This window comes from Mustelus asterias, chromosome 13 (genome assembly GCF_964213995.1).
Source record: "Mustelus asterias chromosome 13, sMusAst1.hap1.1, whole genome shotgun sequence".
NCBI lineage: Eukaryota > Metazoa > Chordata > Chondrichthyes > Carcharhiniformes > Triakidae > Mustelus > Mustelus asterias.
The window spans coordinates 105,581,625-105,598,635 of record NC_135813.1 but is presented as its reverse complement, the minus strand read 5'-3'; the positions used below and the strand labels follow the sequence as shown (position 1 = coordinate 105,598,635).

Here is a 17,011-nt window from a genome sequence, read left to right as displayed (position 1 = left end):
GGAGAGGCTGAGGAGGGGGGGGGGGGGGGAGAGGCTGAGGAGGGGGGGGGGGGGGGAGAGGCTGAGGAGGGGGGGGGGGGGGGAGAGGCTGAGGAGGGGGGGGGGGGGGAGAGGCTGAGGAGGGGGGGGGGGGGAGAGGCTGAGGAGGGGGGGGGGGGGAGAGGCTGAGGAGGGGGAGAATGGGGGAAGAGGCTGAGGGGGGAGAACGGGGGAAGAGACTGAGGGGAATGGGGAAAGGGGGAATGGGGAAAGGGGAAAGGGGAAAGGGGAAAGGGGAAAGGGGAATGGGGAAAGGGGAATGGGGAATGGGGAAAGGGGAAAGGGGAAAGGGGAATGGGGAAAGGGGAAAGGGAATGGGGAAAGGGGAAAGGGGAAAGGGGAAAGGGGAAAGGGGAAAGGGGAAGTACCCCCCCACCCCGGGTACTCACAGGTCGCCCGTGTACTGAGCACCGCCGACGAAGCCGTACTTGTCGATCTTCTGGTCGCCGTTGGTGAAGCCGTTGATCTCGGAGTCGGAGCCGATCGAGCTGAGGTCGCTCCGGAGACAGGGGTCGGGCTCGGCCGCCAGGTTCTCGGTGGTGCCCCGGGGTGACGCCGCCTCGGGCGCGTCGTCCTCCCGGCTCTTCTTCATGTCTCCTCGGCCGCTGGGCCCGGCGCCGGCGCGGAACTAAAATCTCTGCCCGCCTCCACAACCCCTTCCCGCCCGCAGCGCCGCGGGAATGTTCCGCCCCGGACACTCTTCCCCCGCTCCCTCACCGCCGCCTCCCGGACTCTCAGGCGCTCCTCGCACCGATCGCCTTTCCCGGGCTCCTGCCGCGTCGCTCTCCAAACTCCGGTCGCATCGCTCACTCTTTAATTCTACATATATTTTGTTATTTTAAAAGCCACCCGCGGTGGTTGGTCGCCGGCGGGCGGGCGGACGGGCGCTTCCCTCAGGCCGGGCACCCACTCCCCGACAACAAAACAACTGCCCCCCCCTGGAGAGAGCAGCTGCGCATGCGTGACCCAGGCCCCGCCCCCATCCTTGAGCAAGAGGAAAAGTGCTCCAGGGCATGTTCCAGAAATAACAAATCTCAAGATAAGATTATCTCCCACTTTACCAACAAACAAAAGACAATCCGCAGCATCTGAAGCAGAAAATAGCACCCTTACTGATGGGTGAAAATTAAATAGACAACAAATTACTGTTCCTGGAGACATACACATGTAAAACCATCCAATTTCATTTTGCAAAAGATTGCTGCAAACTTTTTCTTACAAATCCCAGATTCACAAATTGTAATGCAGTAGATGTAATCTACCTGGATTGCCTTCAGTCTGGTGTCCTTATCTCAACAAGGGCAAATAACACAGAGTCAAGTGGTTGTCAGGACAAGGGACCGCCACAGTGGTCAGCACTGCTGCCTCACAGCGCCAGGGACCCGTGTTCGATTCCTGGCTTGGGTCACTGTGTGGGGTTTGTATGTTCTTCCCGTGAGTTTCCTCCGAGTGCTCCAGTTTCCTCCCACAGTCCAAAGATGTGCGGGTTAGGTTGGCCATGCTAAATTGCCCCGTAGTGTCAGAGGGACTAGCTCGGGTAAATAGGTGGGTTATGGGGATAGGGCCTGGGTGGGGTTGTGGTTGGTGCGGACTCAATGGACTGAATGGCCTCCTTCTGCACTGTAGGAAATCTATGATTCATAGACATGCTGGTTAGGTGCATTGGCCATGATAATTTCTACCTCAGTGTACCTGAACAGGCATCGGACTGTGACGACCAGGGGATTTTCACAGTAACTTCATTGCGGTGTTAATGTAAACTTAATAAATAAACTTTAAATATGCATGGTTTACTCATATTTTGAAGATAAAATTCTTAGATAAAACAAATACCAAGCCTCAGGTTTAAAATTCTTGCCCTTGTGTTTAAATCCTTCAATAGTCTCATCATTCCGATCTCAGTTCCCTCCATTCCTTGGACCCCAAACCCTTATTGTCTCTTCACTTGGTGGGAACACCTAGGGCCTGATTATTTTCCAAGTCACATAAATGTCCTCCAGGTTGACTCCACTATATAAACGGTGCCCAGCATTGCCCACAAATTATGAAAGATTTCTTTTACTTGGCGGACGCAGCATTGATTGGGCTGCAAGGGCACCTTCATTCGGCAAATATTTGGACAAATTGGAGTTCATGCAGTGTGAAGAATGGGTGGCCAACAAGAAGAATGTTAAAATGGTTGAGTGAAAGTGATTTGTGCAGGATTGCATCCCTCAATGATTAATTCCAAACTGCAGAAATAATTGCCGTCTTATTATTGTCTGTAAATTATCTGATGCAATCACTAGAATAGTACTGCTACAACATTGGTAAGACAATTAAATCAAAGTAGATATATAGAGAATATCTAAAGTTTGTTGGTAGTGACAATTGTTGTCACTCAATGACATGTTTCCTATACATTATTGCTAATTAATCTATTTGCTGTCAATATATCCTATTTTTATGACTTTAAGAGTGTGGTTAATGCCAATTACGAATGCCAATTACTTTGTGTCATAGCTTGAAATCGTATCACAGATCAATGTATCTTATTTAATCATATCATTTTAAATCTAAATTATTTCTAAATAAGTCTTTGCTTCATGTCTCAAAATTATGTAAAAGCTAGTCAATAACATGCAAAAGGATCTGTTTTGTAATTTTCCTTACTTTATTCTCCTACATAAGATTCTGCGTTCATATTGTCTTCAGCAACTGTGAAACCAGACAGTTCTGTTTGATTATATCCCCAAAGGACATTGTCCGCCCTGTTTCTTAATTGTTCCACTGAAGGAGTAATTGAGCAGTGCAGGAAAGAATTCCAATATTGGTTTTCCTTTCCTCCCTGAAACTAGTAACACAGTGGAGAAAGGCAAGAACAGTTTTATTTTCAGCAATTCATCCCAAAAAGGGAAGTCAAGCTCTTATATGTTTTACCAAAATGCTGGAAAATCTCAGCAGGTCTGGTAGCATCTGTAAAGAGAGAAAAGAGTTGATGTTTCGAGTCCAGAAGACCCTTTGTCAAAGCTCTTGGCTTTGAAAAAGGGTCATTTGGATTCGAAACGTCAGTTCTTTTCTCTCCTTACAGATGCTGCCAGACCTGTTGAGATTATCCAGCATTTTCTGTTTTGGTTTCAGATTCCAGCATCCGCAGTAATTTGCTTTTATCTTATATGTTTTAATTGTCTATTAAAAAGTTAAAAACAAAACACTGAAAATATTGCATTATGACAATCATTTTAATTTTATGATATGCACAAAGTTGAGCTAATCACGTTTGCAGTTATGAAAAGACATAAAAATATTTGAAAATGCTCCAGCAGAGGAAACAAGGACAGTCAGCTGGCAAATTAATGATTCATGACGAGGCTAGGCTAGGGCATCAAAATCAGTTCTTTTGAAATCATGAAAGGAATCAAAGGGTTGGCCATAGGAGAGCCATTTGTCTTACACCATCATCAGACAGCCGACTGAAACAAACTGATATTGGCTCACATGGAAGAAATAGTCCTTTGGGTAAGGCTGGTTCCATACCTCAGCACAAATCATTGTGGAGGGTGGAAATGTGAAGCTCTGATTGAGGTTCTGCCACTTACAGTGGAGCAAAGGGATTAGGATACACAGAGATCAACAGTAGAGCAAAGGAAATTCTCATTATATGCCTGGTCACATGTCGTTGTTCCAAGGTAAGGCAAGGAGAGATAAACTTTTGAACAGTAAAGGAATTAGGGTTATGGTGAGCGGGCGGGTAAGTGAGCTGAGTCCATGAAAAAAATCAACCATGATCTTATTGAATGGCGGAGCAGGCTCGAGGGGCCAGATGGCCTACTCCTGCTCCTCGTTCTTATGTTCTTATGAAATAAATTAGTATTGGAGAAGATTGCCGAGATAGGATAGGGCAAAGCAATGAAGGGAAGGGTGGCACAGTGGTTGGCACTGCTGCCTCACAACACTAGGGACCTGAGTTTGATTCCTGGCTTGGGTCACTGTCTATGCGGAGTCTGCACGCTCTCCCTGTGTCTGCACGGGTTTCCTCCGGGTACTCCGGTTTCCTTCCACAGTCCAAAAGATGTGCTGGTTAGGTACCTTGGCTATGCTAAATTCTCCCTCTGTACCCGAACAGGCACCGGAGTGTGGCAACTAGGGGATTTTCGCAGTAACGTCATTGCAGTGTTAATGTTTGCCTACTTGTGACACTAATGGACAAACTTATAAAAACATCTGTAAGGGAACATGAGGATTTTAACTTCCACATAGGTCAGTGAGGATTTGGGGGTGGTGTAATGGTCAGGCATGATTTAATGTGGACATGGTGTTGGTAGCATAGTTTTGGATACATTGGGAGTTTGTGAAAGATTTGAATGCTGGCTAAGTGAGTTATGTAAGAAGTTTAACAACACCAGGTTAAAGTCCAACAGGTTTATTTGGTAGCAAAAGCCACACAAGCTTTCGGAGCTCTAAGCCCCTTCTTCAGGTGAGTGGGAATTCTGTTCACAAACAGAGCATATAAAGACACAAACTCAATTTACATGAATAATGGTTGGAATGCGAATACTTACAGCTAATCAAGTCTTTAAGAAACAAAACAATGTGAGTGGAGAGAGCATCAAGACAGGCTAAAAAGATGTGTATTGTCTCCAGACAAGACAGCCAGTGAAACTCTGCAGGTCCAGGCAAGCTGTGGGGATTACAAATAGTGTGACATGAACCCAATATCCCGGTTGAGGCCGTCCTCGTGTATGCGGAACTTGGCTATCAGTTTCTGCTCAGCGACTCTGCGCTGTCGTGTGTCGCGAAGGCCGCCTTGGAGAATGCTTACCCGAATATCAGAGGCCAAATGCCCGTGACCGCTGAAGTGCTCCCCAACAGGAAGAGAACAGTCTTGCCTGGTGATTGTCAAGCGGTGTTCATTCATCCGTTGTCGTAGCGTCTGCATAGTTTCCCCAATGTACCATGCCTCGGGACATCCTTTCTTGCAGCGTATCAGGTAGACAACGTTGGCCGAGTTGCAAGTGTATGTACCGTGTACCTGGTGGATGGTGTTCTCACGTGAGATGATGGCATCCGTGTCGATGATCCGGCACGTCTTGCAGAGGTTGCTGTGGCAGGGTTGTGTGGTGTCATGGTCACTGTTCTCCTGAAGGCTGGGTAGTTTGCTGCGGACAATGGTCTGTTTGAGGTTGTGCGGTTTGAAGGCAAGAAGTGGGGGTGTGGGGATGGCCTTGGCGAGATGTTCGTCTTCATCAATGACATGTTGAAGGCTCCGGAGGAGATGCCATAGCTTCTCCGCTCCGGGGAAGTACTGGACAACAAAGGGTACTCTGTCCACTGTGTCCCGTGTTTGTCTTCTGAGGAGGTCGGTGCGGTTTTTCGCTGTGGCGCGTTGGAACTGTTGATCAATGAGTCGAGCGCCATATCCTGTTCTTATGAGGGCATCTTTCAGCGTCTGGAGTGAGCTATTGCAGAGTTGAATCTAAAGGTGATTTTTAAAAAGCCTGAATGAGGGTTTTCATGATTATGGGCAAGGAAAAGTTGGAGGTGGGGAATGTAATTTTTGTTCATATGAACAAGTAGCTGGGGAAAAGAATGAATGTGAAGAATGTGTCTCTATGTGCCCTGTTTGTGAACAGATCTCCCACTCACCTGACGAAGGGGCAGCGCTCCGAAAGCTAGTGGCTTTTGCTACCAAATAAACCTGTTGGACTTTAACCTGGTGTTGTGGGACTTCTTACTGTGAAAAGAATGAAGTCAGTGACAGTGGGGTATTTTTTGTGGGATCTGAAAGGCAAAATGTACGACAGAATAGAGGTGATGATTGGAGTAGGGAAGTGGTGGAGAGGTGGAGCTGGGTGTCATCAGCTAACATATTGGATGGAGCTCATTGAGCTACTCTCAATGATAATGTAATTGAGGGCCAGCAAGCAGATGAAGAGAAGGCCAAAAATGGAGCCCAAATGAAGCGACTTAGATTTATCTGTATAACTTCTACAAATGCATGCTTATGATGACATGGATTATTAACATTAATACATTATTCATTGGAATAGTAAGTGCTGAGTTTTATTTCAATACTATAGAAATAATTAGCAGTTTGGCAAATTATATTTTAGTTTATGTTTGGACTTTGGCTCCTCCTACAGGATGTTCCAACGACAACAAACCTATATTTAACATTACAAAAATACAGTCTATTTCAGGAAAAAAAAGAAACTGTATAGTTGGCACCAGAGACCTGTCTGCTTCCTTAACCATTGCTAACTATATGAGCCCATTCTTGCCAAAAAAGGAACAGGGAAAACAATGGGAACATTATTTTTTTCTGTTGATTTTTTTTTTTAATGCCAGAGGACAGCAGGATCTGCCTAATATTTTCAAACATCTCACTATAATGTTCAGGAGTGTTGTACAGCTGTGTTTCCTCAATGAAAACCATTTTTCCCATCAGCAATTCCCATTATATGCCTGGTCTCGTGTCGCTGTTCCAAAAGAATTTCTCTTAAGTTGCAGAATAGAAGCTTGGCAACTGTAGTGGAAAATGTGAACGATACTCGTAAAACTTCAGCATGAAAACTTCAAATAGGTGTTAAAAAAATTATAAAACATGATTTGGGACTGCAATCAGGACATTCTCTTGGTGTTCAGATTATCTTTTGTAAACTTTACTCTTTTGGTATTTTGTGTCATTCCAAACTTTATTTTGCATATTATTTGCTTCTAATGCATTTATAGACATTGCTAACTCTGTACTTAGTGCACACAAAACATGCTCACCAAAATGTAACTTGCAATTATTGTCAAAGCCAGTTAGCATATTGGCTTGGTTTTACACAGGATGTGCTGTTTCATAGAAATGCATACTTTAACACATACCTAATCTGCTGCAAGTGTGAGGATAAAATGGATTTCCTCATTATAGCTTATTCACAATGACTTTCTCCCTTATAATAGACCAGAAGAAAATATAGCCTATGCAGCGTATTCCACATTGCCACAAGGCTGCTTTCCCAATTGGCCTTCACTTCAAACGTCTCACTTCATGTTCCTAAGTAATAATGTTGTTGTGGCAGTGACCTATTCGCATTGTTTACTGATGCCCACAGGTGTTGGTAGTTTTGGCTGTACTGTAAAGGGAGGTTCTGAGTAAAAGCCAAGTACTTGGAAAGAGGCTTAAATCACTTGGACTGGGAACAGATCACCTGCTTGTCTTTTTTGCTTAGAAAATACTTAGATGATGCGAATTAATTTTAACTTTTAAATTAAAATTTAAAATTAAAATTTAATATTGATTGGCTGACTCAAGTTGGAAGGGGTGGGATGGCGGAAGTGTTCTTAGAATGCTGTCGGGATAGTTACCTTGAACAGTGTGTTACAGAACCGACGAGGGAACGAGTTATCTTAGATCTGGTAATGTGTAATGAGGTAGGTAGAATTAACGATGTTCTTGTGAAGGACCCTCTTGGGTCAAGTGATCACAATATGGTCGAATTTCTAGTACAAATGGAAGAGGAGAAAGTAGGGTCCCCTACCACTGTCCTCTGTTTGAACAGAGGGAAGTACGATAGGATGAGGGCTGAATTGGCTAAGGTGGACTGGGAGAGCAGACTGGTAGGTAGGACAGCTGAGGAACAGTGGAGGATTTTTAAGGAGATCTTTTTCAGTACTCAGCAACAATATATTCCGGTGATAAAGATGGACTGTAAGAAAAGGGATAACCAGCTGTGGATAACGAAGGAAATTAAGGAGAGTATTAAATTAAAGACCGATGCGTACAGAGTGGCCAAAAATAGTGGAGATTCGGAAGATTGGGAAAACTTTAAGAAACAACAAAGAACGACTAAGAAAGCGATAAAGAAAGATAGGTTATGAAGCTAGGCTAGCTCTAAATATAAAAAATGATAGTAAAAGCTTTTACAAATATATAAAAAGGAATAGAGTGGCAAGAGTGAATGTTGGACCCTTGGAGGACGAGAGGGGGGATTTAATAGTGGGAAATGAGGAAATGGCTGAAACTTTAAATATGTTTTTTGTGTCAGTCTTCACGGTGGAAGACACAAATAGTTTACCGAATATTAACGATAGAGGGTTGGTAGGAGGAGAGGTACTCAATACAATTAATGTTACCAGGGAGGCAGTACTTGGTAGACTAACGGGACTGAAGGTGGACAAGTCCCCGGGCCCGGATGGAATGCATCCCAGGGTACTAAAAGAAATGTCAGAGGTAATAGCGGATGCGTTAGTGGTTATTTATCAAAATTCGTTGGATTCTGGGGTAGTGCCGGCGGATTGGAAAACAGCTAATGTTATGCTACATGCAGGTTGGTTAAGAAGGTTAAGGCTCATGGGATACAAGGAGAAGTGGCTAGATGGGTGGAGAACTGGCTTGGCCATAGGAGACAGAGGGTAGTGGTCGAAGGGTCTTTTTCCGGCTGGAGGTCTGTGACCAGTGGTGTTCCGCAGGGCTCTGTACTGGGACCTCTGCTATTTGTGATATATATAAATGATTTGGAAGAAGGTGTAACTGGTGTAATCAGCAAGTTTGCGGATGACACGAAGATGGCTGGACTTGCGGATAGCGAAGAGCATTGTCGGGCAATACAGCAGGATATAGATAGGCTGGAAAATTGGGCGGAGAGGTGGCAGATGGAGTTTAATCCGGATAAATGCGAAGTGATGCATTTTGGAAGAAATAATGTAGGGAGGAGTTATACAATAAATGGGAGAGTCATCAGGAGTATAGAAACACAGAGGGACCTAGGTGTGCAAGTCCACAAATCCTTGAAGGTGGCAACACAGGTGGAGAAGGTGGTGAAGAAGGCATATGGTATGCTTGCCTTTATAGGACGGGGTATAGAGTATAAAAACTGGAGTCTGATGATGCAGCTGTATAGAACGCTGGTTAGGCCACATTTGGAGTACTGCGTCCAGTTCTGGTCGCCGCACTACCAGAAGGACGTGGAGGCGTTAGAGAGAGTGCAGAGAAGGTTTACCAGGATGTTGCCTGGTATGGAGGGTCTTAGCTATGAGGAGAGATTGGGTAGACTGGGGTTGTTCTCCTTGGAAAGACGGAGAATGAGGGGAGATCTAATAGAGGTGTACAAGATTATGAAGGGTATAGATAGGGTGAACAGTGGGAAGCTTTTTCCCAGGTCGGAGGTGACGATCACGAGGGGTCACGGGCTCAAGCTGAGAGGGGTGAAGTATAACTCGGATATCAGAGGGACGTTTTTTACACAGAGGTGGTGGGGGCCTGGAATGCGCTGCCAAGTAGGGTGGTGGAGGCAGGCACGCTGACATCGTTTAAGACTTACCTGGATAGTCACATGAGCAGCCTGGGAATGGAGGGATACAAACGATTGGTCTAGTTGGACCAAGGAGCGGCACAGGCTTGGAGGGCCGAAGGGCCTGTTTCCTGTGTTGTACTGTTCTTTGTTCTACTTTTTAAAAAAGGAAATAGGCAAAAGGTGGGTAACTACAGGCCGGTTAGCTTAACGTCTGTAGTTGGGAAAATGCTGGAATCCATCATTAAAGAAGAAATAGCAGGCCATCTGGATAAGAATGGTTTGATAAAGCAGACGCAGCATGGATTCATGAGGGGAAAGTCGTGCTTGACGAACTTGTTGAATTTTTATGAAGATGTGACTAGTGTGGTTGACGGAGGGGAACCGGTGTTTTTGGATTTCCAAAAGGCATTTGATAAGGTGCCTCACAAAAGGTTGCTGAAGAGGATTGGGTCACACGGAGTTGGGGTAGGGTGTTAGCGTGGATTGGGGATTGGCTATCCGACAGGAAGCAGAGAGTCAGAATAAATGGGTGCTTTTCTGGTTGGCAGATGGTAACTAGTGGCGTGCCGCAGGGATCGGTACTGGGGCCTCAACTATTTACCATTTATATAGACGATCTGGAGGAGGGGATTGAGTGTAGGGTAACAAAGTTTGCAGATGACACAAAGATAAGTGGAAAAGTGAATCGTGTGGAGGGCGTAGAAGGTCTGCAGAGAGATTTGGACAGGCTGAGTGACTGGGCGAGGATCTGGCAGATGGAGTATAACGTTAACAAATGCGAGGTTATTCACTTTGGAGGAAATAATAGCAAATTGGATTATTATCTGAATGGAAAAAAACTACAACATGCTACTGTGCAAAGGGACCTGGGGGTCCTTGTGCACGAGACGCAAAAACCCAGTCTGCAGGTGCAACAGGTGATTAAGGCGGCAAATGGATGTTGGCCTATATCGCAAGGGGGATAGAATATAAAAGCAGAGATGTCTTGCTGCATCTGTACAGGGCATTGGTGAGGCCGCAGCTGGAATACTGTGTGCAGTATTGGTCCCCTTATTTGCGGAAGGATATTTTGGCCTTGGAGGGAGTGCCGAGAAGGTTCACCAGGTTGATGCCAGAGATGAGGGGTGTTGATTATGAGGAGAGACTGAGCAGATTGGGTTTGTACTCGTTGGAATCTAGAAGGCTGAGGGGGGATCTTATAGAGACCTATAAGATAATGAAGGGGCTGGAAATGGTAGAGGTGGAGAGATTCTTTCCACTTAGAAAGGAAGCTAGAACTAGAGGGCACAGCCTCAAAATAAAGGGGGTGTCAGTTTAGGACAGAGTTGAGGAGGAACTTCTTCTCTCAGAGGGTGGTGAATCTCTGGAATTCTCTGCCCACTGAAGTGGTGGAGGCTACCTCGTTGAATATGTTTAAATCACGGATAGATGGATTCCTGATCGGTAAGGGAATTAGGGGTTATAGGGATCAGGCGGGTAAGTGGAACTGATCCACTTCAGATCAGCCATTATCTTACTGAATGGTGGGGCAGGCTCGAGGGGCTAGATGGCCTACTCCTGCTCCTATTTCTTATTATGTTCTTAAAATTAGGAAAAGGACCACCAAATTCTACTTTGATGAGTTGCTGTTAATTAATTAGTGCAATCTTGGAAGTTGTAGGACTTGAACTTATAACAGGAACTGATGCAGTTCCTCAATCACATGGTTCATTTTAGACTAGTTTGCAAATGATGGAAAGTTTGCACACATTCACCAAACCATTGAACTGAGACAGAAAATAGTACATTCTTTTGCAGAGTTATAACATCCTATGTTCCTTTGTTAATTTCTCCCCTCCCTTCCTCTATTCCCGAAGATGCCAAGTCTTGCTGGAATATAGTCTAACCTTTCTGCATATGTAAACTATTTTTTTCAATTTCTCTTCCACTTGTGCTTCACACATTTTGTTTTTACAAATTTACCCAAATTTGAGAGTTTTCTTTCCTCTGGAGACAGCAAGATGGAAGCAAACATTACCCGGTCAGAGCTGGATTTGGTGCCATAAAAGAGATTGATGCTCAGGGTGTGTCAGTGGCTACCAGGAATTTCTGCAATATATATGACTGAGATAAATTATGAATTATGTCTTTGCTTGGCAGAAAACATGGGATTCGAGATGAATTGAGAGAACAGGGCCTGAGGATGCAAGGTAGACACAGACTCTTGAATTTTGTAGCACGGTAAGCCATTCCATATTTTATGCCTTTTAAGTTATTTACTTAATCCAATTTCCTTACCCCTTTTTCTAAATAAAAATTTTACTTCCTGAAATATTAACCAACTTCTGTTATTTTGTATTGATCCAATAAAACAATTATTGAAGCTACTGCAGTATGTGGGACAAAGGAAACCCAGAATGTACTTATTTCTCCCCCGTCTGTAGTTTAGGGGGGGGGGAAGGAGGATTGACACCTAGATACATTTAAGTGTTGTTGCATACAGTTGAGGACCAAAACAGTGGACAACATTATGTATATAAAAAGGCTATTCACACTGATAGCAATTACAGAAGGCAGATAGAAAGTGGACACCTTGGGCATTTTCAATCAACCAATATGTTTAACCTGAGATTAGATCAATCCTGTGCCACAATGTCTTAGTTTTATTTATATCTCAGTTGTTATAACAGCTGCCTGTTTATATTATGAAATGAGATGTTGATTCAGTGCAACCATTAAAAGATCAACTTTTACAAAGTACTGAACTGCACAAAATAGCTGGCACATTTACTATATTATAAACAGCACATTTTTAATTGATACCTTTAGCAATGACAAATGTTTAGCAATGTTTGACCAATATAGACAGTAATACAGAAAGACATTTTAAGTGTTGATGACTGTAAGGTGACTATTGCTTTAATTTAAAGTGCAGCAAACCAGGGGGACACAGCTTTGAACTACAAAGTAATTTTAGGACTGATAACAGGAAATTCTTTTTCATACAGTGTGATTAATTTGTGAAATAAAGTTGCAGAGGCAAGAACCCTGGAATCATTAAACAAGGAATTGGATTCTACAATGGGTCTCTTTGTATGGGCGAATTTAAGGTGTCAAACATATCTTCACAGAATAGTGACGAAAAATGTATTTTAAAAAAATCTAATCTTTACAAATTATAACCCAGACACACAAGAATTGATATAATTTTATTTAAAATATTCAACAGAAAGCTAAACGCAATGCAATAATCTCATAAGGAGCAAGGAGGATAATTTAGCCAACAGATTTTATGAACGCAGATCCTCCAAAAGTCAAACTCCAAATTTAGTTTAACTCTACATGTTCACAGACGTTATGACAGAGTCTATCAAACTGAATGAATCACATGTTCTAAAAGTTGCAACATACTGAACTTTCAGATTTCTTTTTTAAAAACGTTTGAACTTGTACACGGAATTATTTTCATATATGCTACACAGTTACGTTCTTCTAATTAAAGATGTTGAAGGTTTGAATTTCTGTTCAAAAATTAACAATTCTATTGTTTTGAATCACAATCCCAAGTAAGTGTAAAAACAGTTCCAATTGCAGCAAGGTGCTACTTCTTACGACCTCCTCGTTCTTTGAAGGCAAGGTGGATGACTGAACCACTGGTCACATTGTAGTAGGCCAGAGAGTTTGAATCTTTAATAAAGATGCCCTTAAACAAAAAAACAAAAGTTAAGTCAGACTGAATTCCATTTCTTTCTCAATTAGACAGAAGTTACATGACCTTTAGCTGTACTGTCTCAACAGCAGCACCAAACAGTTATTCCAGGAAAACCGCAAATTTTCTAGCAATTAGAGTACGAGGCAGAAAACACATCAAAAACCATTTCCATTTATGAATCACAAAAAACTTAATATTCCTTGAAATACATGTAAAAGTTGGGCAACATTTTATACAAACTCTATACCCAACTGGTTCTACGTCTTGCTCTTTTGAATTATGGTCATCGCTTCCTACTGTATTGTCATCCTTAATTAACAGAGCTATTCTCTTCCTAATTTCTTGTCTTTTTGAAATGTCAAATAATCTTCGATATTCAGGTCACAACCTTGATCACCTTGCAACCATGTCTCTGAAATAGTCATACATATTTATTTTTATTTGTGCTAACAATTCATCCATTTTGTTATGAATATGGCGCACATTCAAATACAGAACCTCTAACTGCCCTTTGTATCATTTTCGTAGTCTCTGGCCTTATCTGCTAGTGCAGTCTTAAGTTTGTATGGTTTGTTTCTTCCTGCCACACTGATTATCATTACCCACATTGCTGCCCTTCTCTATTATCTCACTGTTTCCCTTTGATTGATCACATCTTCTCTCACATGATCCCTTCCCCTCATTATTTAATTTAAAGCCCTCTCTACCACCCTAGTTATAAGTCACATATTTATGAATACATAGTGTTATAGTTCATTACCTAACAACCATAAGTTACTAAATGTTATATATAAAATATATAAAGCTAAAACTCTCCAAAAGTATTAATAGCAACAGAAGAATGTATATAAATGTAACTAGAACCATTTTCTCTCAATCACAGCTCTATATTGTACATTGATGTACCTCATATTGAAGCTTCTGTTTACCAGCAGGCATTCCTGTAGCCTCATGGATTTTCACCTTGACAACAGACACCTGTAAAAAAATAAAACAAACTGATATGCTCAAGAACACTTGATTGCAAGTCAAAAAACTGTATCAAAAGTTCATGTAAATGACTAATGAAGCCAATTCAGCAATCCAATAATGAATACAGAAGACCATCTTTCATCCAGAGAAAATATTTAGGATGTGGAACTTGTTACCAGATGGAGTAGTTGAGGTGCATAGATGCATTTATTGGACAGCTGGCAAGCTACACAAGAGAATAGATTAAAAGAATGTACGCACAGCGTTAGAAAAAGTAGGGCAGTCGAAAGCAAGATGCATTTGTTGGGCCAAATGGCTCACTTTGGTTATGTAAACGCTATGTAACTAAGCGTAGTAATGTGCACAACCAGGCAAACTACATGTGCAAGGTTAAACATTTGTTCCATTTTCAATGCTTTTTTAATGTATTTTTTGCTACAAGAAATTAATTAGAACCTAAAACTGCCATTAATTCACATCTTACATTGTCATAGCATACCTGATCTGTTAGAGGAAGAGTGAAAACGAGGACCTGGCCATTCAGCTTCCATTCAGACTTATCCTGCATATTAGGTACCTGTATCTTGACCGTGACTGGACCCTTAAAGAAAAACAATTGATTACATTTGAAGTTGCAAAGTTGCTTTGTTGTTTAAAAATGCACAATTGTATACACTGTACTAAAAATGCAGTTATTTTCTGATATGCATGCAACAGTGTTACACAGCTAACTAGAAAAAAAGCACCAAAAGTATACATGCAACGTGCTCTTCATATTACTTTCAGGGATCGAGAATGTCAAGAGCTAATCTTGATGTAAAATGCAAGATATGTGGAAGTTCCAAAGTGAAACTAAACTGTTGGTTGAAAGCATGAATGTAAATATTCATTTAGTTTGTGCTAATATAAGCAATTTGGCCATTTTCTTATGAAGCATATTTAGCATAACAGTGGAATCATTAATGCATTAGCAGAAACTTCTTTTCAGGAGGAAAACCAAGGAACAAGAGTATTCATTTAATGGAAAGACCCTGCACAGTTCAAATACATAAATCTCCAAACAAGAGAACGCAGGTAGATAAAGCCATCAAACCAACAGTACTAAACATCTATTTAAAATGCTAAGTAAATGAAAACAATAAATTTATACAAAAGTCTGCTGAGGCCATTTACAGAGTAATGTGTGCATTATCGAAAGGACATGAAATCCAAAGAATGTGTATAGTATAATTTGACCGGAATGAGGGTAGAGGGGCAGTATAGTGGCACAGCGGTTAGCACAGCTGCCTCACAGCGCCAGGGACCTGGGTTTGATTCCCGGCTTGGGTCACTGTCTGTGTGGAGTTTCCACATTCTCCCCGTGTCTGCGTGGGTTTCCTCATATATTCTAAAGACGTGCTGGTTAGGGTGCATTGACCTGAACAGACGCCAGAGTGTGGTGACGAGGGGAATTTTACAGTAACTTCATTGCAGTGTTAATGTAAGCCTTACTTGTGACTAATAAATAAACTTTAAAACTATAGTCAGAAAGAGGGATTTGAGACACAAGACTATTTTAACTGCAACAGAAAGGAGGTTTTACACAGGTTTTTTAAAATGAAGAAGGCTTTTGATAGAGTGAATAGGAAAAGACTACTACCTTCAATTGAGGAGTCAGTTAGGAGGATCATCAATTTAATAATGTCATGTGGCTAATGGAAGAGTTTTGAAGAAATTGATTTATACAGTGTTGTTGGGATCATGGCATGGTTTGTCATGGAGAGTAGCTGGAGTAGAGATAATTATACCTTTTAATGGAAAAATGGATGAATACTTGAAACAGAACAAGATACAGGAGGGGTGGGAGTAAGAGATCAGAATAGTAGATTAGTTTTATGATGGGGTGGTGAATTCCATAGAATAGAATCCCTACAGTGCAGGAGGCCATTCGGTCCATCGAGTCTGCCCCCAACTCTCCAAAAGAGCATCTTACTCAGGCCCATCCCTGCAAACTCCAATACACCTAACCTGCACATCTTAGGACAGTGGGATGAAACTGCAGCATCCAGAGGAAACCCATGCAGACACCCAGAAAGAATGGGGAGATCATGCAAAAATCCACATAGACAGTCACCCAAGGCTGGAATCAAACCCTTGTGTCTGATGCTATGAGGCAGCAACACTAACCACTGTGCCACCCTACAGTACAGCAAATGAGTATGGTTCTTTTTTTAAACAATGTGAAGAATCATTTTAAAATTTGAATAAGAACCTTTGATTAAAACTAATAGTCAAAATTATTAAATTCAGTATAATTTATGGATTCATAAATATATTCAGGTACTGTATGTTCCTTCCCAGGGAGAAAGCCACAAGTGGGGTGAGGAAAAAGCCTAAATTTGATTAAAATGCATTATAATGTTTTGTTGTTAACGAGTGACAAGTTAGGTGAATGAAAACACTTGCTAGCTCACCCAGCAACTGTCTGAGATTAGACAAGCAAGGAGATAAACACTGCCCAACATGTCCTGAAATTTGAATTGAACATTTATGTTCATTTGAACATACCTTGCTTCTTCGCAGAAACTCTTCCTCTGGGATAAGATTATCCTCACTTTTCATCTTTTTGGCTGCTGGCTCATCTTCTAGAGGTGGTGGAGGACGAGGAAGTGAAGGAATTGGGGCAGGAACCACTGGAGGTGCAGGTACAAATGCTGAATGCAACAGTGAGAGAAAGGAGTTACATTACAACTTCAAAGTCCTTCTTCTGAAACATAATATCCTGTCCAATATTAGGATGGAATATAAATAAACCATGTATGTGGGCCACATTTTGTAGAATACATTAAGATGTCACACTCCTCCATGTCAATTTTGTGCCCTATATGACTATAAATCACAGTGTTCACCTGCAACCCAAGGCTCAGACTGCCTTTAAAAAAAAATAATTTATGGGATATGGGCATCACTGGTTTGGTCAGCATTATGTGGAGACGCCAGCGTTGGACTGGGGTAAACACAGTAAGAAGTTTAACAACACCAGGTTAAAGTCCAACAGGTATATTTG

General features: G+C 42.1%; 2 protein-coding genes across 2 annotated transcripts in view; both read right to left on the bottom strand.

Annotated features, from left to right (window-relative positions):
* Nucleotides 1-998, bottom strand: part of LOC144502979 (TBC1 domain family member 10A-like) — a 73,896-nt gene extending 72,898 nt beyond the window's left edge. The window contains exon 1 of the mRNA XM_078227431.1: nt 429-998. Coding sequence (XP_078083557.1) covers nt 429-631 — 203 coding nt within the window. The 5' untranslated portion in view covers nt 632-998. The remainder of the gene's footprint in view (nt 1-428) is intronic.
* An 11,479-nt stretch (nt 999-12,477) lies between these two features.
* sf3a1 (splicing factor 3a, subunit 1) overlaps nt 12,478-17,011 on the bottom strand; it is a 30,886-nt gene continuing 26,352 nt past the window's right edge. The window contains exons 13-16 of the mRNA XM_078227430.1: nt 16,513-16,658; nt 14,465-14,566; nt 13,900-13,971; nt 12,478-12,984 (exon numbers count right to left, since the gene is read on the bottom strand). Of these exons, the coding sequence (XP_078083556.1) occupies nt 12,883-12,984; nt 13,900-13,971; nt 14,465-14,566; nt 16,513-16,658 (422 nt within the window). The 3' untranslated portion in view covers nt 12,478-12,882. The remainder of the gene's footprint in view (nt 12,985-13,899; nt 13,972-14,464; nt 14,567-16,512; nt 16,659-17,011) is intronic.